This window comes from Adiantum capillus-veneris, chromosome 9, assembly GCF_014529385.1.
Source record: "Adiantum capillus-veneris isolate H3 chromosome 9, ASM1452938v2, whole genome shotgun sequence".
Taxonomy (NCBI): domain Eukaryota; kingdom Viridiplantae; phylum Streptophyta; class Polypodiopsida; order Polypodiales; family Pteridaceae; genus Adiantum; species Adiantum capillus-veneris.
The window spans coordinates 152,086,917-152,114,796 of NC_140939.1; the positions used below are offsets into that span (position 1 = coordinate 152,086,917).

Below are 27,880 nucleotides of genomic sequence, written 5' to 3' on the forward strand. Positions count from 1 at the left end.
CTCAACGCTCCGCCGAAGTAGGCCGAGACGGGCGATACTCCTTGCCTGAATCTTCGTTGTGATCCCTTCCCGCATCTCCGGATGCAGAGGGAGTCGATTGATCCTTGCCTGAAGCCATAGGTGCTGCGGAAAAAAATTTGGGATCGGATTTCCCGTAGAAGAGAAATCGGTCGTGCTCTGATGCCACTGTAACAGACTTGGACACTCCAAGTCGAGAATCTACCGCGACAACACAAATAACCACTTCAAAATAGTTCACAGTTTACAATTGATTCGACACTGGCCCGGCGGAGTTTCGTGCCTAGAGTTATTGGCCCCATAGACTGGCGCCCCTTTCGGTATTTCTTTTTGTATTAATTTGAGTTCAAAGTACAAGAGTGCGGGCAGGCGCTCACACTCAGACTCTGCGTCCAGCTGCTATAAGTAATGAGTGGCCTACCCGCTTATTTAAAGAGTACAAGCGATGCCAAAAGCAGAGCCCCAAAAGCTTCCATAAAAAGCTGCCCCAAAAAAAAGAAAAGGCTTGCAATTTAAAGCTTCTTTTAAATTAAAGCTCTTTCTCTCTTTCAAGCTTACGTAATTAAAAGCAAGGCCAAAAAGCTTCAATGTAGCACTTTTCAGCCAGCATCGCGTGGATAAAAAAAAAAAACAGCCAAAAGCAGAGCACTGTCGCAAATGCTGCCACGTCATCAATTGCCGTCCGTACTGCTGCCACGTCAGCCTGCCGCTGCCAGCCAGCAGCCCACCACAGGGGTGTGTGCACTGGGCAGCCAAATTAGCATTGCCGGGAATTTTCCCGAGGGCTGTCCATGCTGAGAGGATGTATGTGTGTGCAGCCACATCACCAGTTTGTGACCGATGTCACGTGCACATCTAACCCTATGTGCATGTGGACAAGCTATCTTAGGTCTAGGGTTCAGGTCAGCTTAGGAAGTGTTTTGGAACCTTTGTGAGCCTATGCGCAGGCCGTGCATGTCCAGGCACTTAAGAGTAGTTGCATATCCTTTGGTTGCACACAACATGATCATCAGCATGACATTCAGTACCCATCATGAGCATTTTACAATACATAGAACCCATGTTCCCTATTCATTCTCCTAGGATTCTAGATACTCTTGTCTTGGAATAAGTGCAGAATTGGCTCTGGAAGTTGATGTAGCATGTCTACATGACACACAGAGCCATGTGCACTTTTGGTATTTCTTTTCTTTATATTACTTGAATTCGGTACAATGCCAGTACTCGCGCTCTGCACCTTCTCCAGGAAGCATGCGAGAGAATGAACCCTTGGTTCGTATTTAAAGGCCCTTGGCCTATGAAAAGCAGTTACATGAAAATCTTTCAAACTCAAAAGCAACTAGCCCAAAAGCGGGTGCTCAAAAGCTGCCATCGCGAAAGCAAGAATTCGTACAGCGCTGCCACGTCAACAACCAGCGTAAAATGCAGAAATCCGTACAATCTGTCACGTCAGTAGCCATCGTAAAATCCGGAAATCCGTACAATTTGCCACGTCAGCAGCCAGCATAAAATCCGAAAATCGTAAAATCTGCCACGTCAGCAAGCCAACGTAAAATGCGGAATCCTGTATAGGATGTCACGTCATCAGCTTCTACGGGTTTTTTGTATGTGTGTGGGTTGCTTTACTTTAGGCCCCATTGGACGAGAACCAGGGTAGTTCTCGTTCGACGTACTGAACGTCTTGTTCCGTACAGCCTGTCACGTACCATTCTGTTCGATTAGTACGTTTCGTGCGTTCAAAAATTTCTAGCTGTTTTTTAACGTAGGTGGTATTTTGATTGTTGCCTATTGGACGTTGTAGGCAAGTTTTGGAGCCGTTTTGAAGCCCATTTCCACCACATTGGATCATATGCCATGTGCTAGAGCCTAGGCCCTAGCCCTTCCACATTTGACAAATTACAATGGACATAAGGCTTGAATTCATCATCCATGTGAGATGATGTGACCTATTTTAATGACACTTCCTCTCTCCCATGCTCTCCCTCACTCATTAAAAGTCATCATCCATGCTCTCCCTCTCTCATGCTCTAGCCTCTAGCCTCTTCCTATTTAAGCAATGCCTCTCCATCTTGTTCTCCAACACTTACAACTACAAGCTCTGAATGCTCTCAAGCTCTCAATGCTCCCATGTTCTAGCTCTCAAGCGACAAGCTCTAGGTCTATAGTTTAAACCCAAGGGCCTAGGCCTTAGACTCGAGAATTATTTGTTTTTTTAATTTTGAACGTACGTAACGTCATCGTACACCATAATTTTTTATTAGTTCGTTTAGTACCGCATATCTCGTACGTGTACAAAACGTACAGGACCGTATGAGACCACCCTTACGGGAACCGTAAGTTGGTTGGATCTTCTTCCGCTGCTTCTGTTGCTTCTCTTAGGGTTTAGGCTACTTGGCCGGGATCTACAAGTCGGCTCTGTTCTTTAGTGGCTTGACACGTCAGCTCAGCATGCCACTCCATTGGCACTTTTTGCCTCGGGTATTGCCAATAACTCATCACTAACGAAGAGTCCCCTCAATGCCCCACTACACACACTCAAGCGATGGAGCATAACGAAGTTAAAGGCGAAGTGAGTCTCCGAGTAGCTTTGACCTCTTTGAAAATTCAGCCCTCACCTATTTAGAAAATTCAACATTAAAACTGAGAATTGGCATTCCATATTGAAATTAGATTCGAATTGAATTGAGATTGGTTCACACTTAGTGGTTACCTTTTGATGATTGTTGACAAAGTCACCATTGTATTTGCATGCTCAATGATGGGGGAAATCCATTCCAAGGCGCCTATATCTTTGAAAAGATTGTTGAGGCAATGAGCCATGTAATTTGTGACCGTGTTTTTTGGATAAAGGGATTCGATGATGGCTCTGGCGGCACAATTCGTATTTTCTCCATCGATGACGTTGGCAATGACATCATGCTTTCCCACCTTCTCAATGGTAAGCGCCCACTCCGATGCAAGTACTTGTGCACTCTTCCCTGTCCCCGATGCATCATGGGAGTCAATGAAATACATCTACCCCCGAGAATATGCCACCGTGCCATGAATGGAGTGACGACGGGTATCACTCCATCCATCCACAATGAGGGATACCCCATTCTTCTTCCATGAAGCCCTTGTGGATGAACATGCCGCCTCCACAATCATCTTCTCCCTATCAAGAAGAGTGGTGTGCAAGCTCTCCAAAGAGGGAGGCACATATGTGGGTCCAAACTCTCCGATCTTCCGTGCCATTTCTTTAAAATAAGGAGACCTATTGTCCAAAAAAAAGTGTACATTAGTAATGTACATTGTACATACTAAAGATTAAAGCTCAAGCCTTATAATAGCCTATAGAGCTTACCGTTCCGCATTGAAAGCAATATGGTCGTGGTAGAAAATCTTGCCACAGCCACATCTACCTTCTCTTTCAAGGCCGGTTTGCAACTCTCTCCAAGAGTTGCTTGCCGCTTGGGTGGACGAGAATGAGGGAAGAAGGGTTGGTAGAGGGTGGAGGTGGGCGCTCGCCGTCGGTGCCGGTTGATGCACAAAATGATGTCGAAGAAGGGGATGCCGATGCTTGAATGAAAGCCGCCGTGGCCATCTCCCTTGGATTCACCGTGCGACGCTTGTTGCGACTCGTCTTTGCCTCTTTGTTATCCTCAAGAGTCTTCTCAAGGTATAGGATCCTCATTCGAGATGGTTTGCAAGCAAATAGAACTTGATGCCCTTTTTTGTGAAGGAAGTGGGCGCACACCTTTCTCACAGAACGGTTGCGTTCGTAGCCACAACGGCGACACTTCCATGGCTTGCTTCCACATCCAACACTGGACTTGGAAGCAATCACCTCCTTCCACCATGTCCATGTGAAGCTGGCGGAGGTAGGGGGTTGAGAGGCCGCGGTGGGGTCGGAGGAGGGCTTAGAGAAGCTCCGGACCCATCTTGAGATGCCATAGATGATAGATATTAGAGAAAGCTCAGAGATTCGGAGAGAAGGAGAGAGGGGTAGGCTTCAAGTAATCAAGGGCCAAGGCTCCAAACTTCGAAGTTTCGACTTGGAGAGGAGGAGAGATGGGAAAGAGAGAGGGGAAGGAGAGACTCGAGAGGGGAGGGAAACTTGCAAGGCTCAAAGCTTCAAGAGTCAAGGGGCATTGGGCAAGCCTCAAGTTTCAAGGCTTGGGCAATGGGCAAGTTTGCTTGAAAGTGGCTTCTCCTTGGGCCTCTTAAATAGAGAGCCCCCCAAGTGAAACGGCCTTCAACGGCCCCTTTTTTTGAATTTTAAAAATTGAAAACTGCCACCCATTCGCCCCTTGCCCGCGTCCCATCTATGCTGTCACCGGGGACACGTCCGCCTGTGCTGAAAGAGATTGATATCTGTAAACTAGTCGATAGTCTTGTGCTGATACAAGACTTATTAGGCTAAATTAGCATCATCATGTCCCCACATCTGTAGTTCATGCAACCATAGTTGCAATCATACTCGTATGTTCAAGTGAACCATGACCGTATGGAAATTGTTTTCATACCCGTATAGAAAACAATATCATTCTTGGCCAAATTTGCAAGAAAAATTGGAGTTAATGAGGTTGATGCAGAAGTAAGATGTGAAAAGTTCTATATTTCTATGGTGCTATGAGTGCTTGCCCTGCATAAGCGTTGGTGTTTTCCTAAATAAAATGAGGGTTACGTATGTTTCAAGTCCAAGGGTCGACACACTCCTATTATACATCAATACTTGCATGCGTTGGCCGTATGGTGGATGCAACATGGTAGATGGTTATACTATTCAGGTAATCTGAATGCAGGCTGCCCCCTCATTTAATTTGATACTTACCACTTGTCTTATTGTGCGAAAATCGTATTTCACCAGAAATAGTCAAAATATATACTCTAGACATGAAGTTCACTGAACTGGCTATATGCTGCTTTTCCAGATGCGAATTTTGTTCTGTGGAGTTCACACTCAATGTGAAATGCACATCCGATCAGACCCTTGATGTAACAAGCCATGACCTTGTTGCTTCTGATCAGCAATATCCAGTATATCCTGTTGGTTTTCTTGAGCATACTGACTACAGCAGTTTTGAAGACGACCAAGAGCCACCGGAGCGAAGGTAACACAATCTCGCATTTGCAGCTCTCTTATATGGTCTGTTGGTGCATTCACGCTGTACTTATTGGAACTGAAGATTTAAGCGAGCTAGAATAGTTGCCACAGACGACTTCAAGGGGCTGAGTTTTATGCTGTTTTGCTTGTCGCAGAGGGATTCTCATCGTGAAGCTGAGGCGTGGCCAGGAATTGAAGTTGCGTGCTATTGCAAGGAAGGGCATAGGCAAGGATCATGCGAAATGGTCGCCTGCTGCCACAATTACATTTCAGTATGAACCTGAGATACACATCAACGAGGCTCTAATGGAGACACTTTCTCTGGAGGGAAAGAAAGAGTGGGTGGAAAGTTGTCCAACAAAAGTGTTTGAGGTTGATCCAAACACTCACCAGGTACTTATCTTTGCTGTAGGGGATGGTTGGTAATGACACAAATCGAATATCAATTTAAGCCTCCCTTATCTTAACGTTCAGGTGGTTGTGGTTGATGCGGAAGCTTATGCATATGATGATGAGGTCATAAAGAAGGCAGAGGCAATGGGCAAACCTGGTCTGGTCAATATAATTAGTAGGGATGACAGTTTCATTTTCACAATAGAGTCCACAGGAGCTCTAAAAGCAGCGGACATGTTTATAAATGCCATAGATATTTTGAAGACAAAGCTTGATTCTGTACGGCTATCCATGGAGACTGAAGAAAACGATGATCAATTTGGAGAACTAGGGGCACATATGAGGGGAGGTCTTTAATTACTGGCTACGTTGACCTGAATTTATCGTCTTCCCTAATGGATATAAATTGAAAGGGTTATACCAAGAAAAGCTCTCCTACACTTGCCGGGAGTGGCATGTTTTGGCCCAAAGTGATTTTTTATCAAGCTGTTGGCGGTGTCTAACTAAATCTGACTTGCATTACGGGCACAATGACTCTTTTTGGGGATTTGCAATAGGGCTCACCGTCTGCATGGATGACAGACGCATGTATGAATCTGAAGTAACGAGAATAGCAGCAAGCACCAGCATTTCAAAGCTAATGTGTGTGTGTCCAGAAACACTATTTCATTCAATTCATTATATCTGATCTTCCCCTTCTGTGCCTGACAATGATCTTGCAGTGTCTGTGAGGGGGTTGGCTATTGTTTTTGAGCTTTTTTCTATATTTCCAATGATGTTGCAGCTCTTGCCTACGAAGCATGATACTTATGGATGGTTCTACAGCTTTTTGCTTACGTGTCTACAACTTGTCGTTGCTTATCGTTTTTTGCATGCCAGGAATGGGCAGTCAGTAGGCCTAAATTTAGCAGGTCTGTTTTCACAACAACACATCCTATTGATTTTAATGTCCAGCTCTCTCAACAACTACTTATGGAATTCATATCGGATGCCTAAATCACAAGATATGACCAAAACAGCGTGTGGAGTGTTGATTCTGGTAGCTGTGCACAACTGGTCTTTTACATTAAGCTGTAGTTTCTTTAAAGGAAAAGGGTAGATGATATGTCATCCGATTGTACCATACAGTCCTCAGCCTTTTCTTTCAGTGAACAAGAAAGAATTGAGTCTGGTGTTTAGTCATGATGCCTTCAGATGTTTTAAAGATCCTATTGTAGATGGACTCTGCCATTAGAAGGTTCCACCTTTGAATGGCCTATGTTGAGGGGTGAAGTTCCATGTCTAGGGCAAAGAGGCCACTCATGAATGTTGGCACATCACAATACTTGACATGCTCTGTCAGTGTCCAGCCAAGTGAGAAAAAGACCGTGACCTATATATATCCAAGACTCCTACAGCTGGGAGGACAATCGATGGAAGTGTTCCCATGCAAGAGGTCTCCTTCCACCATGCCTACATTTCATTGGTGGAGGTCACCTCGAGAGGCTTTTATCAATGCCTATATTTTATTGGTCTCAGAGCATTAATTTATGGAGGGGAAGGATAGTAGAGATGGATCATAGCTTGGGGGGGTCATTTAATAATTATGTGACTATCCCGTGAGTGCAACAGAAGGGATTATTAAATTTTACTTTTTCTCACATTTTTACATACCGAAAGGTATCATAAAATGGAAAAGATTTACACATTGAACTCGAAAAAGGTGTAATTAAGTTGTCAAAAATTCACAATAAAAGAGTTTTTTAAATAGTCTTGAACGCATGCGATATACACATTGTATACACGACGACCCCCATGAGGATCACAGTAAGTAACTCTTGCATGGTCTAAAATTTAGACCGGAAAATCACTACATTACATGTGCTTGGAAACCTCTGCATTTTCTTCAAATAAAAGAAAGAACCATACATGTGACGGGCAAAACTTATAGGAAAAAAGAACCATGCATGTGATTGGATTAGATATAGATTTGACTGGAAATAATGTCAATACTAATACTCCTTCCTTTTATGCAAGTTGCAACTGAAATCGTCTCACGTTATACAATGGTTGCAAAACCTCACACTTTATGCAAACTTTACCGAGTCATAGAACAAAACATAGCTAACACAAATTTGTAGGCTTCTTTTCTCAAGTAGGTAGTGGAACATTAGAAAGAGGATGGGGTATAGGAGGGCCTCTTTATTTACCATAAAGTTATGAAAGTGATTACAATTTTCATGAATCGGTGCTCACTGTGTGTGCAAGAATGGTGGGTGTGTAAAAGAGGAGTCTTACAAGATGGCAAGCGATTTTTTTCGAGCAATGAAAAAAACGAGCAAGTCCCTCAATAAAGTTTATTGCCTAGCTTTCTTTGGATCTTCAACCAATGAACCCAACCCAATGCCTATACTCTCACTCTCATCAACATGATAATAATCAGAGCCATCACAATCTTTGGTGACAGACAATGAACTAACTTGATCATTGCAGAGAGAGTATGAGTAAAATAAGCTTTTCCCCATCTTCAAGAACCACGACCAATTGTAGGACTACATATTTATATGCCATAATGGTTTCAATATTTAATTTTACTGCTAATAAAACACAGACTTTTCTTCACTTAAACTACACTAAAATTTTCAATGAATGTATTAAACTTGATCTGGCTTATTTAAATACTAGCTACATATTGGCTCAACATGTAAATAACTCTTTAGTATCAAATACAAACCACCCCCCCTCCCCCAGCTCCTTTCTTATTCTTCTCACCCCTACACCTTACTATAAGCACCTTCCTTGCCTGCTTCTAGACCACATGCACAAACGCTCATAACTCCTCTTACGATGAGGATTTGATTGTGTCACCAAGCTGTTTAGTCTAACAATGATTTTGACTAAATGTTGCAGCTCCTCTATGCCTGCAAAGAAGGTTGAATGGCTATTGTCGTGGCATTGTTATCTTATAGTTCACAACTACAATCTGCCATCATTTCCTCCTATGCCCTCAATCTCTCCGCCTCCCCTGTCATGACCCTCAATCTGTTCATCATTCACTAAGACCACATGACCCTCAATTTTCATCTTGTATAAGCCTTGAAGGTAATATGTGGAGGTGATTGCATTTGTACTGAGAGAGATGCATGTTCTTGCCAAAAGAGCTACTTAAGGCTCTTGGCATAGGGCTTGAAGATGGACCAAACACACACCCAGGGATTGCCCACAGAGAGAGAGAGAGAGAGAGAGAGAGAGAGAGAGAGAGAGAGAGAGAGAGCCTCGTACATTTTTCACATGGAGGTATGAAGTGGTAGTGCCACATGCATATGCATTTTTGGCATGGATGTATGAAGTGTCAATGCCACATGTAGATGGATCTTAATACATTTGGTTTCAGTAAGAAGTGAGAGGATATGTTGAGATTCCATTGATGAAAACATTTTGTAAAGATCATAAAGAAATAGCAAACTAATGAAAGTTATGCAATGTGTACGTAAAAAGATGTTTTGTTTTTTATAAAGAAAATGGCCTTTAGTAGGCCTTCCTATGACCTTTGTAAAACCACTCCAAAGCAGTCTGCGCCGGTGCAAATTGGTTATAACATGGGATAGTGCCTACTTCGTCAACGATGGATCCTAATGCTATGCTCTATAATATATATTTTTTAAATATAAAACTGATAAGTCATTAAAACTGGATCACATATACATTAAAAAAAACAGCTCTTGGTTGTGTTGGAGAGGACAATTGCAAGAAACGTGAACGCTTCCGACTTCTGCAACATGCTTGGGAGCCTTTTTTTCTTTTATAAAATAAATGTTGGGAGAAATACGATATCACAATAATGTGCATTGCTCAAATTGGATATAGAGATCCATGAATAAATAATAGGACATGAGCAAAACGTGCTCGAACCAGTCCGCACCGGCGCGGACTGGTTTTGATAGGTTTCAGAAGGGAGCTTTGCATAGAAAAATGGGGACGATCAAAGAGCTAAGAGAATCAGGTGGTCCACAAAGAGTGAAGATCTCAGTCGATTGTGAAGCCTAGCTGCTGGTCTGCGGAATTCATGCTAGCACACATGGTTGCGTGCTGGGAGCGTCACAAAGCAGAGATGGGATGAGAGCTTTGATCCTTTGAGCTGCGTTGAGTTGGGATAGTCTCATCAGGGCTGACATTATCCGGGCATTCACATTGTGAGTACTTACGAAAGCATGTGCAGAAGCTGAAGGCACGCATTTTGATCATGGATCCACAATTGCAAGGGTCTCATTTGCAATTTCACGTAAGATGCATTGATCACGTAAGATGCATTGATCACCAGCGTCCTCAATTTGTCTCGCCTCTATGAGCACACCATGGCAGAGCCTCTACACGGCTGGCTGAGCAGAAATTGGAGGCGGTTCATGCGAAGCTGCAGGAGGCCCAGCAGAAGGCTGGTGGGTCTTCAAACAGGTGCCCCTGTAAAAGTAACTTATGATTTTAATAAGTGTGGACTTCTTTCCACCTACCTCTTTTCCCAAAGTCCTTACACCTAATTCCCACATGGACTCCTTTGACCTATGCAAGTCTCAACATGTGTCTATTCCCACCTACCTATAATTCACATGTGATGGATAATCCTCACTCCCTCAACTTGTATATAAATCCCATTAGCTGCCCTCATTTGTAACAAGGTCTTCACTCTCCATTCAAGTGCAATCTTTTGTCATTGCTCTATTTCTATCTTGCACTCTCTTATGTCTTGACATTAGCATATTAATTAATAGTGATATTAATCACATTTAAGTTAATCTCTAAGTTCTCACATGGTATCAGAGCGATAGAGCTTAAGATTAATTCTGAATAGCGCTAAGAGTCTTCCATCTCTCTAGCCCACACTCGAAGCCTCACTCTCCATTATTTTCAAGGAATCCGGAACCTCGAAAGATGGCCGAGTTAGCTTCTTCATCTTCCGCATCCACCTACAAGCCCCACTACATTATCGACAAGCTTAACGGCACTAACTACCAAGTGTGGAAGATTCGGATGGAACTCTACCTCACGCAGCTGCAACTTTGGGACGTCACGTCAGGAGTCGAAGAGCAACCTGACCACCCTGAAGACCCCGAAGACAAAGATTCAACATACTTCATCGACACCTATAATACTTGGCATAGTAGAAAGAATAGTGCCAAGATGGAGCTCATTCTCCATTGCCAAGATCGGCAAGTCCAAATGGTGAAAAAGCTAACTACTGCTAGCGCCATTTGGAAGTTCTTCGAGAAGAACTACGAGCACACTGACCTCGTCTACCAAGTTTCCCTGATCAAGAAATTGGTAAACACTACCATGCAAGAGGGTCAGTCATCCTCCAAGTTTTTGGAGACGTGGCAAATACTTCTAGATGAAGTACTTATCTCAGGGCTTGCCATCCCTGAAGAGCTTCAAAGTATGCTCTTATTGGCTTCTCTACCTGCATCATGGAGAGCCTTTATCACTACACAAGCCACCACGACTAACTTGCAGCTACAAAATCTTGTAGCCAAGATCCATCAGGAGGAAACGCTTCGCGACCACACTAGCAGCTCGCAGAAGTCCACAGCACTTGTCACTATGACAAGAAACTCACGCCCTTACAACGGCAAGAAGCCTCAATATTCGGGCCCTCCTCGACAACACAATAATTCTGGAAGAAAGTCGCAATTTCAAAGCCACCACAATCACCAAAATTCAAAGCAATGTGCCAACTCATCGCTTTGGACACCTCACAAAGGACTGTCGGCAACCACACAATCAAGGTAATCGTCCTATCTCTCACCCTAATCTATATCCTTCTTACCCTCAAGGGGGGACACGCCATGGCCATCCATCTCCTTTCATTTATGGTCATTATTTATGGTCAAACTCATTATGCTGACATATCTACTTATGATAGCCCATCTTATCCTTTGCAACTATATGCCACCACTATAGCTACTTCATATCCCAATATCTGGCTACTTGATACGGGCGCCACGCATCATATGACATATCACCTACACTGGCTATCCAACATCACTTATCTAGAACACCCTCTAGAAGTATGCCTCGGTGATAACAGCATCCAGCTCGCCAAAGCCTATGGAGATGCTGTCATTAACCTACCTAATGGCCTACACACCACTATTTCTCACGTATATTATGTCCCTGGTCTCAAGAAAAATCTCATCTCTGTCAGCGAGCTAACCGACAACGGCATCATCATCAAATTCATGCGAGAAGGCTGCCACATTTCGGCACTAAACAAAGATGGTCATTATGTCACACTTTTGGTCCCCAAAACGCCTGCACATGCATCTGCATCATCCATAAAAACACAAGAAAACACACTCAAATGGAATTATAAACTAGGACATATTTCTCAACATGTTTTGCACCAACTCACTCATCGCCAACTTGCACTAGGTCTTCCCAAGCACCTCACTCACATCACACTTTGTGAGGGATGCATTCTTGCTAAAGCACATCATGTCCCATTCCCCACTTCATCATCACGAGCCACTGCACCTCTCGACCTCATCCACTCTGATGTTTGTGGCCCATTGCCCATCAAATCCCTCACTGGCAATAAGTATATGCTTACTTTTATAGATGATCACCCTCTGGCACGGTCACCCACCTCATCTTGGACACCTTTGCATCTTTGGAAGCATTGCATACCCACTTCTGACATAACCTTTATCAAAACTATCACCACGTGCTCAACGCACAACTTTTGTCGGCTATGGTGATCACTTTGGCATCAAGGCATACCGCCTCTATATCCCAGACCATCACAAGTTTATCTTTGCCCGCACCGTCGTCTTTGATGAAGAATTCATCATCTCATGCAAATCTTCTCCACCATTGCACCCTACATTCTCATCACCAGTCCACTCTTCTCATCAATCTTTGTTGACAGCCTCACCCACACACACACCCATGAAATTTTCCCACCCTTCTAGGCACAATCTTGAGCCTCCCTTCACCATCCAAAGGCCTTTCCTCATCGCCCATCCACCTCCTCGTGTCTCGCATTCTCATGCACAGCCAATCGGCAACACTCCTGCACCACCTCTTACACCCATCTCCTCAGAGTTGACACCATCACCAACATCGTCCATCCCGACTGCCGCTACTTCCATCACACCACAGACACTCGGTGCTCCACCTCGTGAGCTCTCATCACCTTCGCTACCGGTCTCACCTTCACAATTGCCATCTTTTTTCCACAACTCCCACGAAACCTTGCCAATTACTCCCATCCCAGCAGATGTCGACAAAGTCGAGCCTCATAGCTCTACTTCTGCCACCTCGCCATCGAAACACACTTCGGCTATACACTTGGACCAACCGCCTCTAGCTCACATGGTCGCACCCGCTCTCTTCGCGAGATCTATGAAGCCACCAATTTCTCTGCTGTCCTCAGTGATGAAATGATTCTTGAACATCAACCAGAGCCTCTTGAAGATGCCCTTCCCCTCTTTGTTCTCGATGCCCTCGCTTCTAGCGAGAGCAAGGCGTGGCATGCCGCCATATTTGATGAACTCCAAGCCCTCAAAGAAGCTAACACTTGGGAGCTTGTGCCACCTCCTAAGAATCATAACATTGTCTCTTGCAAATGGCTCTTAAAGAAGAAATACCACCCCAACGGCTCAGTTGTGTTGGAATTAGGGTTGCAGAGAAACGCACACAGCTTGGAGAAGACGAAGGAAGCTCAAGGCACACAATAGAGAGTGTGTTACTTAGTGTGCAATGGAAAAGATAGATAGCCCTAGAGTGATGGGCGTATATACAATGCACAAGGGAAAAAACCTCCTAAAGAGGGAAAAAATGCCCCGGCGGTCCTAGTGTGTTCACACACATCACTACCACATGTATATGGTAACAAATCCCCCCTGGAGTGATGCGGTTAACGAGAGCTGGCACATGAGTAAAGGGAAGTGCCATGCCCTCAGGACAGGATCAGTCCACAAAGGGGAGTAAGCCCAAAGCTTTGCGGAAAGCTTCAAGCTTCTCACGAGACAATGCCTTTGTGAAAAGATCTGCAAGGTTGTCCTGTGTTGGCACATAAGCCAAGCTGATCTCTCCTGCTGAGAGCCTCTCCCTGACATAGTGGTAATGCACCTCAATGTGCTTTGTGCGAGCATGAAAAACTGGGTTCCTCGTAACTGCCAATGCACTCTGACTGTCAGTGTAGATAGTGTTGGCAGTGTCCTGTCCAACACCCAAATCAGCCATAAGGCGTCTGAGCCATACACACTCAACCATAGCTGTGAAGACTGCCTTGTACTCAGCCTCACAACTCGAAGTGGCCACAGTAGGTTGCTTCTTGCTCAACCATGATATACATGAACTGCCAAGCATGAAACAAAAACCACTTGTGGACACTCGCGTGTCAAAGCAACCAGCCCAATCTGAGTCCGAAAAAGCATGTAAGTCTGGCGGCAATGATCCCCCCTTGGGATAAAACAAGCCAAGATGTAAAGTGCCACTAAGGTAGCGGAAAATCCTCTTGACAACCTGCCAATGCTTAGACCCTGGGCTATGCATAAATCTGCTGACCTGTGAGACTGCAAACTGAATACCCGGCCTCGTGTTGCATACATAAATGAGACAGCCAACAGCAGTTTGGTAAAGAGTGACATCAGCAGGATCACCAGAATCATGTAGACTCAATTTCAAACCTGTTTCCATGGGAGTGGCAATAGGTTTGCAATCCTCAAGTCCAAACTTACATAGCAATGTCTCTATGTAACTTTTCTGACACAAGGCAATACCACCATCACACTGCTTAAACTGTATACCCAAGTAATGATGCAACAACCCCAAATCTTTCATCTTGAAAGTAGCATTCAAATCAGCCTTAAATTCAGCAATATGTCTCTCATTTGGTCTAGTGATCAGCAAATCATCGACATAAAGAACCACAATGAGAAGTACATCACCCTCACGCTTTACATACAATGTGCTTTCTGTTGGACTGTTATGAAAGCCTTGTTTGACCAAATGAGTGTCAGCTTTCTCATACCAAGCACGAGGAGATTGCTTCAACCCATACACAGCCTTGTTACATTTGCACACTTTGTCCTCTTGTCCTTTTATGACATAACCGCGAGGCTGCGTTACAATAACTTCCTCAAATATGTCACCATTCAAGAAAGCAGTAACAATGTCTGATTGATGTACATCCCAACCAAAATGAGTTTCCAATGCACATAGAAAACGCATAGTAGTCATACGACAAGTGGGAGCAAAAGTCTCTTCATAATCTATTCCTTTTTGCTGTGCATAACCCTTTGCAACAAGTCGAGCCTTATGGCGATCGATCTCACCATCCGGTTTGCGTTTCAACTTGTAAACCCACTTTGTACCAATGGCCTTTTTGCTAGGAGGCAAATCACATAAAGTCCATGTGTCATTTTCTATAAGTGCATCATATTCTGATTGCATGGCAGCCATCCAATTTTCTGAATTCTGTGCTTCATCAAAAGTCAGAGGCTCCTCAACATCATGTAAACTAGACACAGCCAAAGCATAACAATCTGATGCATAAGATGCATGGCGAGAGCCTGAACGAGTACGACTAGACAAAGGTGCATCCAATTTACTGTCACGCAAAGTGTGCACCAGCAATTTTGGCATACCTCTAGCCTGCTCATTTTCAGCCCTTTCCTCATCAAGTACATCATGTACATCTGCATCAGTAATAGGCTGATCTAAAACATTTTTAGAAACCCCCATAGGCTGTACATTTGCCTCATTGGAACTTACATTCGTATTTCCACCAATGAAAAGAGGCAACAACGTGTCATAAATGTCCTGTGAGCTTACATTACTGTCTCTAGTACATGACAGCAAGGGCTGAACAGAATCTTCCACAAACACTACATCCCGAGAAACCAGAATACGTTTTGTTTGCGGATGATACGACCTGTAACCTTTGCTTTCAGCACTATAACCAACAAAAATACATTTGACAGCCTTATCATCCAATTTTTTGCGCTACACTTGTGGCACCAAAGCATATGCCAAACAACCAAAAACACGCATGTGCTCAAAGGCTTTCTATCATGCCATGCTTCATATGGAGTAATAGACTGCAAAGCTTTCGTAGAACACCTGTTTAGTACATAAGTGGCACACATGATGGCCACAAGCCAAAAGGAATGCGGTAAAGCTTGACTTTTGACCATACATCGTGCCATTTCCGTCAGTGACCTGTTTTTCCTCTCAGCAACACCATTTTGCTGAGGCGTATAAGGCAATGTACATTGGTGTTTTATCCCACGACTAGCCAGAAATGCATTAAATTCATGAGACATATACTCCCCCCCTCGATCTGAACGGAGGGTGCCCATAGTACATTTCGAGACATTTTCAGCCATAGCCAGAAATTGTTTGAAGCACATAAAGACTTCGGACTTTGCTTTAAGCGGAAATACCCATGCATGCCTGGAGTAATCATCAATGAAAGTCACGAAGTACAAGTAATTTCCCAAGGACGGAGTTTGCATGGGCCCACAAACATCACTATGCACAAGGTGCAACCTGCATGTGGCCCGAACTGAACCATCCTTTGGAAATTTAGAACGGTGCATCTTACCCAAAATACAGCCTTCACAAACATGTTTGACAGGTGCTTCAAGAGGTGGCAAAGAAGCAACCATATCAGATTTCTGCAAACGCAGCAAACTCACAAAATTCAGATGACCAAAACGTGCATGCCAAAGTTTTGCATCTGAAATAGCCCTTGAATCTGCAACAGCATTTGCAAAGTTTTGTCCACACTTGTCATACAAAGTGATCTTATACAGCCCACGGCACAAAAGGCCAGATGCAACAATTTCATCACCAAAACTGAGATCATGAACTGTACATCTGTCATCCACAAATTTGACTACAAGTCCAAGTCTAGCAAGTGCGGATATAGACAAGAGATTCTTCTTGATCCCAGGTACATAAAGTGCATCAACAACTGTGAAGGAACTGCCATTAGCAGCAGTGAGCACAATCTTTCCAACTCCCTGAACTGGATAAGAGGCGTTGTTGGCACAAGTGACTGAATTCGCATGAGGGGCAGACTCGAGAGAGGTAAACAATTCACGATGTGAGGTAATGTGCTTTGTAGCACCACTGTCAAAATACCACACATGTGAATCTGCAACAACTGACAAGCATGCATCATGGACAGCAGGATTGTAAGTGCACTCTGCGCTAAAAGCCCATTCTGCATCAACATCAGCAACACAGTCTCCTTTCACAGAAGACTCAACAATGGCTGCATTTGTAGTGGAACCAACATTTGCAGTGGAACCACCCTCTTTCTTCTTAGCCTCTTTGGCCTTCAACTTAGGACACGACTTGATCAAGTGATCATTGGCTTTACAATAATGGCAACGCATCTTCTTTTTGCCCTTATCACCAGAATTGCCAGATGAAGTACTACTAGCAGAAGCATCAGGAACATAATTTTTGTCACTTGCAGAAGAACCATAAGAAGTGGCTGCATTGCTGTTACCACCCTTTCTTGGAGAAGCAATAAAAGCCTGTTCAACTGCACGCTGTCTAGTCATGTTTTTTCTGGACAGTGACTCTTGCAACAGCAATGTGCATAATGCATCAAACTTGACAACTTCAGGATTTCCTTGGGTCATCAGTCTCCAAGTACTAGCAAAAGTCTGGTAGGAATCTCGTAAGGCATCAAGAACAGTCTGCACAAGGGAACTGTCTGAAATGACTTCACCTGCAGAAATAAGCTGCTCATTGATATCCTTGACACTAGCAAGGAAAGTGTCCATATCATCTTCCTCATGCATAATCTTCGACTCCAACTCTTTACGCAGCAAAGCAATTTTAGCCTCATCGCGGCTTGCATAAAGACTTGCTAAAATATCCCAAGCCTGTTTTGCAGATTTTGCTGAACGGATGTGAGGAACAATGGTGCGCTTCACAGACAACGCAATCAATGCATGAGCCTGCGCATCCTTAACATCCCAACGAGCTTGTTCTGCCGTAGGCAAAACAACTCTAACAGTTGCAATCCTTGTAGCAAGACCTGCAACATCCTCAACATCGCCTGCATCCTCAAATCCAGGACGTACATCAATGCCCTGCACAATGTTCCAGACACCCTTTGACACAAGAACATGTTGCATCATATAAGCCCACATAGGGTAGTTGTCCCCATCCAACCTGTCCTCAACAGCAAACATCTTGAACACATCTGTGTTGTTGTTGTCAGCCATGGTAAATGCTGCACCTGATGTGAAAACTGCCCAAAAATAGGAGAAACGGAGCGGGAACAACCTGTGCTATATAGCACAAACCGTAGAAGACTATAAGGCACCTGTTATGCTGAAAATGGCACTGACAAAAATTCTGCACAAAATGACGAAATAGCTTGTGCAGTACTGCCTGTAGTGGAAACGGAGGCCGAAATGAGCCCAAATCAAAATTCTGAGCAGACTAAGCTCTTCGAGCTTACCCAAAAAATTTGTCGACCTGTGAACACTTGCCAAAGCTCATTGAAATCGGAGAAAGTGAGCAGGCGTGTGCTGGAGCAGCTGGTGACTAAGCCTGGGAGGACGTGACCTGCTCTGATACCAATTGTTGGAATTAGGGTTGCAGAGAAACGCACACTGCTTGGAGAAGACGAAGGAAGCTCAAGGCACACAATAGAGAGTGTGTTACTTAGTGTGCAATGGAAAAGATAGATAGCCCTAGAGTGATGGGCGTATATACAATGCACAGGGGAAAAAACCTCCTAAAGAGGGAAAAAATGCCCCGGTGGTCCTAGTGTGTTCACACACATCACTACCACATGTATATGGTAACAAGTTGATCGCTACAAGGCACGCCTTGTCGCTCGCGACTTCAATCAACAACAAGACTACAATATCTACATGTGGCAAATCTCTAAAGGCATGGCTATCTTAGGCGCATCGGATGACATTCCTCTTCTTGGCACATCAGAGTACATGATTCTGCAAGCGATTGACTGCATCTCTCACGTCTCATCTTGTAATTTGAGTTTGATCCCTACTAGATGAACTTCTCATTGAGGGGGGATAGCATGTATCTACGACATGGCTACTTCACAAAGCTTTTTTGTTCATCAATCTCAATGCGCTACAACGAGAAGTCCACCCTTAAGGGGTGATGTAAAAGTAACTTATGATTTTAATAAGTGTGGACTTCTTTCCACCTACCTCTTTTCCCAAAGTCCTTACACCTAATTCCCACATGGACTCCTTTTACCTATGCAAGTCTCAACATGTGTCTATTCCCACCTACCTATAATTCACATGTGATGGATAATCCTCACTCCCTCAACTTGTATATAAATCCCATTAGCTGCCCTCATTTGTAACAAGGTCTTCACTCTCCATTCAAGTGCAATCTTTTGTCATTGCTCTATTTCTATCTTGCACTCTCTTATGTCTTGACATTAGCATATTAATTAATAGTGATATTACTCACATTTAAGTTAATCTCTAAGTTCTCACAGCCCCATGTCCACCATCCAAAGCAAATGTTCAAACAGAACGACCTCGCATGCCTGTTTACAGCCAAGCGCATGCAGGAGCTATAGTATGTCCGACAACAGGAGGTGGCCAGGTTGGTACAGAGGCTGCAGGATGGCTATGCCTTGCTCACAGGGGTATTGGCATTCAAGAATGAATAATTGAATAAGAAGTTGTTGGGAACGCCGCTCTTTCCTCTCATTTTTTGCCCTTCCTCCTCCTGGCCCTCCACTTATCCCACTGTTCCATTCTTCACCCTCTCTCACCACATCTACACTATTTGCACCACCCTCATCGACCTAAATAAATGTCCCATCTGTAACAATATAGGGCCTTTCCTAGACCCTCCAAAAGGGCCTATTTTGATAGTGTTCCCCTGAATGAAAACGGTAACCTCATAGGCCTCCTGAACATGCCGCCACAATGAGAACTACTACTAGTTTGGGGGGTGGTTGAACCACCCTCTAGAAGGGCCTCTCACCTTCAAAATTATAGATTGCATGTTCAATCCCAACTTTTTGAATTGAAGGCAATGCACGCACTGAAAAGCAATCGGCTGCCAACCTGTTTATACTCGTTATAGTCACTGAAAATGACTGGTATAGGGTTGTGCTAGTGATTTCAAAAGGCCTTCCAATTTGACAGGTCAATCGAGCAAGATGATAAGACTTGATGAGAGACAAAGCGATGGGTAGACACAAAGTGAGATGGGAGAGAAGCATTGCTTTTGAGATGCCACCCAATGTGATAACTCAAGCATGTATAGTATGGAACAATGAGTTCATAACTCTTCTGCAAACACTCCCTTTTGGTTTTCTTGATACCGTTACTCCATGAGTCTGATAAGCATTGAGTGCAACAAATTCTAGAAACTCATCAAAAAAGCAAAGGGTATTACATCTCTATCGGTCTTGAGTCAATGTTAAAACTCAAGTGTAAGAGTCCCCTACGTGCATAGTGTTCTTTTCCTTGGTCAATTGGGCTAATGCCAATGGGCCCTAAAAGTGGAGTGGACTTGGCTAACCGTATGCATCTTGGAGGAAAGATGCATTATATGTGGGTGCATTTTGAGCATGTGCATCGAATGGAAGGATGGCTGACTATGTTAGCCCATATTTATGATCCTTACATTTGAAAGTTTTCGACTTTGCCTATCTCTCAGTTTACAATGGAAAATAGACATGCTCATATCGAGTTTTGGAATATGCTTAACAAGATATGCATAGACTTGGTAGGTACTTGAGTGGCCTCATAGAATTGCTGGAAGCTTGTTAGTTCTAGCTTTTTTTGGTATTTTTGATGCATTTATAATTAATTACTTTATATTTACTTGTGTGACTTGGGATTTTGTTCGGGTCTCAACATCTAAGGTGGTTAGAGATTTTGAAGCCTCCATTGCTTTGTGGTAATTTTAGATGTACAACCCTTTTGTGTTGAGGTGCTCGTGGAATCCAACATGACATGCTTATTTTCTTCAATATACCTTGCACTTGCATCAATTTGTCAAGGGTGTTGCTCATATTTGCTCAAAAATTGGCTTTGCTCGGTTTTCTTTGCTCGTTGATTGGAAAGCCCCGTAAAAGAGTGGTCAAAGGATGCACTTTGCTCCCCAAAAAGGTGGACAATTTTATGATTTTTGCCCTTCCATAACTTGTACATATGATCTTTGATTGAGCGGAGATTATGGGTCTATGATCTACATGTCGAGCTCTTTTTTATAGATATGCTACATGATATGGTTTTACTCACTAGATTTTATATTTTATTTTGGAAAAAAATTGAATTCAAATAATCTAGCTTTTTTATGTGTTTGAATTCAAAAGCTACGCTTTGTTTGCTTTCTTAATTGGAACCTCACATAGGGATATGGAATGTACTCCTCTCTCAAATCACACCACTCTCAAACTCACAACACCCCACCTACCTTGACTAGCTACAGTCTGCACATTCGTAGAGACTAGCATGACCAACTCCCATGCAAAGCCAATTAAGATACTAAAACTCATAAAAAACCAGCCCAAAAGCTCTGGAAATTTTTGATTTTTTGATGCCACTCCCTTGGGTTGCAATTTATTCAACTCGCTAACGCATACCCCTACGAGGTGATCATAGGCACTCATGACTATGTATAGTACTCGGGCAAATGAAACCCAAACAAAGAGGAATTCAAAATCCAACTAACTCTAGCAAAAAAAAAAAAAAAGGCAAACTCACAATTTGAAGCTCAAAACCTCAAGGAATCTCTGCACTTCCATATATAAAAAAGTCACGACTTCTATCCACAAGCCCTAGCCTCAACTACATACGACACACCAAGATGTTCAAAGCAAACCCATAACATAAAAGAGCCACATTTACAAAGATCAAACACCATCTTCATCAGCTCCAAAAGGAGGGTCACACCCTCCACTTGGATACACAAGCCCCATAGATGGCAACGATGTGTCCTCCTTCCCACACAAGAACATAGATGATTTACTTCCCTGTTCTTCCTTGAAACCTCCTCAGTACTTACGACTAAAAAAATATAGAAATCTACTTTTCTTCATGTTTTTAAAGTACTTTGTGATTTTTAAAAGCGGGCACACTTCTATGTACTAAAATAACAAAAGTAAGTGCACCGTATAGCTGTCGCCCACACAGACTTGGAATCGACCGCATTTGTGCTTTTTGTACAAACATATTCTATACATAAGGAACCCTTAAAAATCATGAAAAAAACATCCCTCAAATGTTCTTAGGGTGGCTTGCATCATCTCGCAAAAACGTGTTGCAATGTATATAAATCTTACAAATGAGGTAGCATATCTAGAAGTCTTGTCGATGTGGAGTCATATGTGCGAGTCACATTCAAAAGTTTGTTGTAAATATGTATGCTTGTTATGACACACAAGGAAGGATAGGGAAAGTATAAGTATGACTGAGTGAGATTCAACTATGATGAAATCGTGGACATTATTAAATATCTACTAATTAGTCAACAAAGAATGGCTATACTGCACTGGCATGGACATAAAAAACATGATAACAAACCTGAAATTTCAATTGGTTTCGTGAGGTTTTGTGTTCTTTTTCCCTTAGGCTTGTGTTTAGCTCACCACCAATATCAACCTTCAACACTTGCAGTCATGTTGATATCAAGTGTAAACAATGTTTACTACAAACAAACATAGGGTAGGGGAGCCATTTTATAGACACTCAAATCGCATGACCCAATTTAAGGGAATTCAAATCCTCCCAATTCAATCCCCCATGATTTTGAATGGAAACTGACATCAAAAGTTTGCTGACGTCTACTCTTTATGTACAAAATATCGACCTCATCAAGTATTCAAATGCTAAAAAAAAGATATGGTGGATTTATTTAAACATTTAGTTTCGGGACTTGTCCTTTGGGGAGTGTTTGAAAATAGTTCAATCGCTCTAAACCAAGTGGTGGTTGATCGTTCGACGAAAGCACAGTCACTTTTGTGACTTTTATCCTTTCGCCTGTCTTGTTCTGTGTGACCGATTGGCTACGACGCTCACCCGTTCCGTGTGACCGATTGGCTACGACGCTCATCCGCTTTGAGGTTTTCTGCAAATTGAACCTACGACCTTTGGAGAGTGTTTGAAAATAGTTCAATCGCTCTAGATCAAGTGGTGGTTGATCGTTTCGACAAAAGAGACTTGTCCTTTTATTGGCTCCTGTACCCTAGCAACATTCTCATTTTGGTGATGAAGCGAATACATAATTTTGAATTGTAAAATGGAATTGAAAAATATGTAGTAGCTTCCAAGGAGACCCTTGCCACCTCTTATAATAAGTTAGTACTACTGTGTCTTATGTGCAATGCAATCTGTCATTATCTATTGTAATAAACAGATTGCACTGGTGCTATAGTATTTGATTCTACTTTATATAGTCTAATATTAACATCACAAATAAGTCTCAGAATATCTTTTGCATGTTCATATTTAGTATATCATTTGCTCAATTTTTCTTTCTTAAGCAGCTTATTAATAATATTATAATATACTTTCAAATTATAAACTGCTGTAACAAGGCCACTGAAACATTAGTTCTTTAGTTTCAAGCTTTTGCTTGCATGCATATTTGATTTGCTGAACCTTGGCATCTCCCAGTTTTTTGAATCTTGCCTTGACTTCCTTCAGTGTCTGCCTTTTGTCGGTGCCCTATCACGGGCAACAACACCACCAATGTCAGCATTTGAGAGCCTACAAAAATAACCTTTAAGAGCCATCGTAGGCAACAACATTTAGATTTATGTAGGGTAGTTGAGCCGTTGCTACTATAGGAGCGCGAGTGTAGTACTATACAACTAGCATTTCGAACTCCACAAACTTGGCCGTCCAAACTTGCCTCGTTACATCTTTGACTCAAAACTTGACTACCATGAAGTTTGAACTTGCAGATTGGAGAGAGAGAGAGAGAGAGAGAGAGAGAGAGAGAGAGAGAGGCAATGGTCCCCCAGTGACCAATCCCTAGAAGTAAGGTGACTGACTAGCTAGCTACTCAAGAGGGAGTCGAGACTCGGGAGCCAGTGTGCGGGAGCCTTAATTAGAGGGAATGGTCAATGGAAGACCATTGTTGACCAACAAGTGTCAGTGGTAGTGGGGCCAAACTATCATTTGCGCGTGAAAATTGCCTCCCATGGGATTATTTGACGGTCCAGGATCTCTGAAAGATGTGGACACCGTCCGTTTATTTCCAAGAATAAAAGGATTGTGACCGGTCTGGCCCCACGATTGAACCCTCCACCTCCCACACTAGAGATGTCGGCTCTCCCATTAAGCTATCACGCGCCACTTGAAAAGAGGGTGAGAACATAGTATGATATGGCAAAAGTGACGGGCTGGGGATCATACTGTGTTCACTTGGAGATCACTTTGGAATGGTTGGGGTCACACGGTGACCACTTGGAGATCACTTTAGAATGGTTGGGGTCTCACAATGATCACTTTGGAATAGGTAGGTTCACAAGGTGATCACATCTCGATTCCGTGTGACCACTTGGAGATCACTTTAGAATGGTTGGGGTCTCACGGTGATCACTTTGGAATAGGTAGGTTTATAGGGGGATCACATCTCAATTGGGAATCCCATGGGGATCACTTGGCGATCACTTGATGCTCACATTGAGTTTCCGTGGAGTTCACTTTGATTGTGATCACATGACGATCATTTGGGGATTAATTCGCCATCGGACGATGCAAAACCAATCCCGTTGCCCCCACTTAATAGCAACCATTGATCCCACCTGACACAAGTGGTGTCAAAGAGTAGGCTTAGTAAGTCATTTAATGCTCTTTTTTGCGTGTGACCAAGAATGAGGCTTAGTTATTTGTTCAAATAACTGATAAAACTAAGCCTCGTGTGACCATTGCCTAAGTTAGTACTACTTTGTCTGTATGTGCAATGCAATTTGTCAATTATCTATTGTAATAATAAACAGATTGCTAAAAAACTGGAGGTAGTGTGAATAGTAAGGCAACTTCCAAAAGGAGCAAAAACTTGACACCTCTTCACTTATCTATTGTCGCTAGGGTAGAAACCTCAAAGATGGGCATTGGTGCCAACGCGCATTGGCCCATAATCCATTGCTTGTGGCTAACACCAAAGGTGAGTCGTGAGAAAGTGTTCAAAGAAAAGATTTTTTCTAAAGCAGCACAACGGGAAGCAGTGACACATTTTCGCCTAACTCTTGAATTTGCACAAAATCCACTACTTTTGGCTGAAGTAAAAGGGTATGAAATGATGGATTGCTTGCTTTGGTTGAGGCTTGAGGAGTCGGATGGAGCACGATGAATGAGATCCCACTAGTGTACAAAACAAATACATAGCAGCATACTAATTATTGGGCTATAGGCCCTTTTAAACTTCACGTCTTGAAGGGGCCCTGAGGTCCCCCTTGTGTCACTTGTGTGTGTTGTGTGTGTGTGTGTGTGTGTGTGTGAGGGAGAGTGCGTGTGCATTTCTTCGGAGACCTTGTGTGACATGTGTGTGCTGCAGAGTGTCTCTTTTAGAGTGTAGCGGCAGAGGTACTCCATCCCAAGATTCTCATGAACTCCTCTTTCAAGCTTGCGCAATCATTCTTGAAAACTATATTTTATCTTTGACTCAAAACTTGACCACTATGAAGTTTGAACTTGCAGATTGTCTCACGAGAGAGAGAGAGAGAGAGAGAGAGAGAGAGAGAGAGAGAGAGAGAGAGGGGTGGTGGTGGTAGGGAATGGCCTCCCAGTGAGGTGAAGTAAGGTGACTGACTAGCTAGCTACCCAAGAGGGAGTCGAGACTCGGGAGCCAGTGTGCAGGAGCCTTAATTAGAGGGAATGGTCAATGGCTGACCATTCTTGACCGACAAGTGTTAGTCGGAGTGCGGCCAAACAATCATTTGTGCGTGAGGATTGCACCCCCACCGGACTATTTGACGGTCCAAGATCTCTGAAAGATGTGGACCATCCGTTTATTCCCAAGAATAAAAGGATGGCGGCCGGTCTGCCCCACCGATTTGGACCCTCCACCTCCCACACTAGAGACGTCGGCTCTTCCATTAAGGTATCACGCGCCACTTGAAAAGAGGGTGAGAACATAGTATGATATGGCAAAAGTGACGGGCTGGGAATCATACGGTGTTCACTTGGAGATCACTTTGGAATGGTTGGGGGTTACAGGATGACCACTTGGGGATCACTTTAGAATGGTTGGGGTCACACAGTGATCACTTTGGAATAGGTAGGTTCACAAGGTGATCACATCTCAATTGGGAATCACATGGGGATCACTTGGCGATCACTTGATGTTCACATTGAGTTTCCGTGGGGTTCACTTTGATTGTGATCACATGACGATCACTTGGGGATTAATTCGCCATCGGACGACGCGAAACCAATCCCGTCGCCCCCAATTAATAGCGACATTGATCCCACCTGACACAAGTGGTGTCATATAATCACGAGGGATTGCACCGTAGAGCTATACACGTAATACCTGCACATGGTAGGGTGTGGTCACACGAAGCATAGTTATCCGTAATGGGTAACTATGCCGACTAAGGGAAAATATATTAAAAAATTAAGTTTCTTAACGTTTGAGTGGTCACGCGAGAGGTCTCAATACACAGAGAGCTACCAAGTGGAGGTTGCAAGGCGGCGACTAGCCAGTGGCTCGGTAAAATCTGATGAGAAGTGTGAGGACTTGTGCGTACGCAGAAAGCTGCACGCTGCTGCATGCCCTATGTGGCGAGAGTGGAATGGATTTGGGCTCCGCCATTTCTGAGGCAAAGCTGGAGAAACTTGTGCTTGGCAATTTTACTTCTACGTGCATTAACTCATTTCCCTTCGCGTTTTGCAACTATGCCGATTTCGGCATAGTTGGCCAAGGCATGCATAGTTGTACTAAGCAGGGTTAGCTATCAGCGCATGACCAGAAAGGAGGCTTAGTAACCATTGCAAATAACTGGAAACTAAGCCTCGTGTGACCAGCACCTTATTCCTTATGCTGAGTTGGTGCTCAATCATTGGAAGCTGGTAGATAGCATTCACATGCAGATGTGTCACTCCTTGATTATATTTTATGTGTTGATATGCCAACTCATTGATTCATCCATGGAAGCATTGGATTTTGTATGTTGAGGTTGCGTGCATCCCAGTGTTGCAAAGTTGCATTCTGTAGAGGAATCGACAGTAGATGCATGCATGAGATCTTTAGCCCCATGAGCAACAAACTTGACGGTGCAGGGAAAGGACACTAGCGATCGTGAACACGTAATAACTACGACCACAAAGGTTGGGAGCCACAATGGGAGAAATTATTACGAAAAAGGATTCTTTTGCAGCCATCAAGACTCCAAGAAGGGGCCCTTGGCACTAAGTAACACCTATATTTAATGCGGGGGAGAGTAATGGGATCGACAGTCGGAGTTGGGGGGCGGGATCTCGAGGTGCACTAAACCTGGCTACCGGAAAAATCGAGGCGTGCCGCCAAAAAAATGAGGGGCACTAAACCTGGCCAGTGCAAAAAATAAGGCGCACCGTCGCGATTTGAACCCGTGACATCGGGGTCCACGTTTAGGGTCACATGGGTTCACCACCTCACCCACGCGCACAAACCGTTTTTACGATGTAATATTGTGAGTTGATATGCATTGCCCATGTTGTCCAGGTTTAGTGAGTGTCCAGGTTTAGTTTTTGAGCAGTCCAAGTTTAGTGTGTGTCCAGGTTTAGTTTTTGAGCAGACATCTATGGTTGCGATCTTTTTGATCTTCGTGTGTGAACTTCCTCACCCTTGATCCCGTTAAAAACACACACACACACACACACACACACACACACACACACACACACACACACACACACACACACACACACACACACCCCCTCCCCCCCGCCCTTTCCTTAAATATAGGTGTCACTTAGTGTTGAGGGGAGGGGGGCATAATATCATTTCACTTGTCACGATGACACTGATAGGGAGAGAGAAGGGAAATAAATTTTTTATGGTTGCTGACCTTGTAGGTCCCGAAAACGGCTTTTTCCTAGTGGAATTAACGCGAATCAGTGTAGATGCCAAGCAAAATCTAGAAAGCAAATCGGAGGCGAGCCAGGCAGTCTGGCATGTGTCAGGACAGCTGGCGACCGTTTACTGGTGGGCACAAACGTGTGTGTTTGCTGATTTTATAAGACGGCGGATATTTTTAGTCAGTGCTCGCGAGCTGGTTCTGTTCGTTTTGTGTGTGCACGCAAGCGGCTGGTGAATCTAACCAGAAGGAGGTAAGTTCTACTGTGCTTTTTTGTTTATGGTCTGGATTGTTTGCTGAATTCAAGTCAACATGCTGAATGCGTACTGTTGTGTTTGTACTCTGTTGCATGTTATTGTTTG

The 27,880-nt window shown here is 43.6% G+C and overlaps 2 protein-coding genes across 2 annotated transcripts in view; one reads left to right on the plus strand and one right to left on the minus strand.

Moving 5' to 3' along the window:
* LOC147451401 (DNA-directed RNA polymerases II, IV and V subunit 3-like) overlaps positions 1 to 6,196 on the plus strand; it is a 66,877-nt gene extending 60,681 nt beyond the window's left edge. The window contains exons 2-4 of the mRNA XM_086520320.1: positions 4,932 to 5,111; positions 5,260 to 5,497; positions 5,579 to 6,196. Coding sequence (XP_086376446.1) covers positions 4,932 to 5,111; positions 5,260 to 5,497; positions 5,579 to 5,854 — 694 coding nt within the window. The 3' untranslated portion in view covers positions 5,855 to 6,196. The remainder of the gene's footprint in view (positions 1 to 4,931; positions 5,112 to 5,259; positions 5,498 to 5,578) is intronic.
* Positions 6,197 to 12,513: 6,317 nt separating this feature from the next.
* On the minus strand, positions 12,514 to 12,738 carry LOC147451402 (uncharacterized). The gene has a single exon (XM_086520922.1). It carries the CDS (start codon positions 12,736 to 12,738, stop codon positions 12,514 to 12,516), a length of 225 nt encoding a protein of 74 aa, XP_086377048.1.
* Between the last annotated feature and the right edge of the window lie 15,142 nt (positions 12,739 to 27,880).

What these genes read in the sequence shown, in the direction of transcription:
- LOC147451402 (XM_086520922.1), bottom strand. Translation starts at nt 12,738, where the DNA reads ATGGGAGTAATTGGCAAGGTTTCGTGGGAGTTGTGGAAAAAAGATGGC.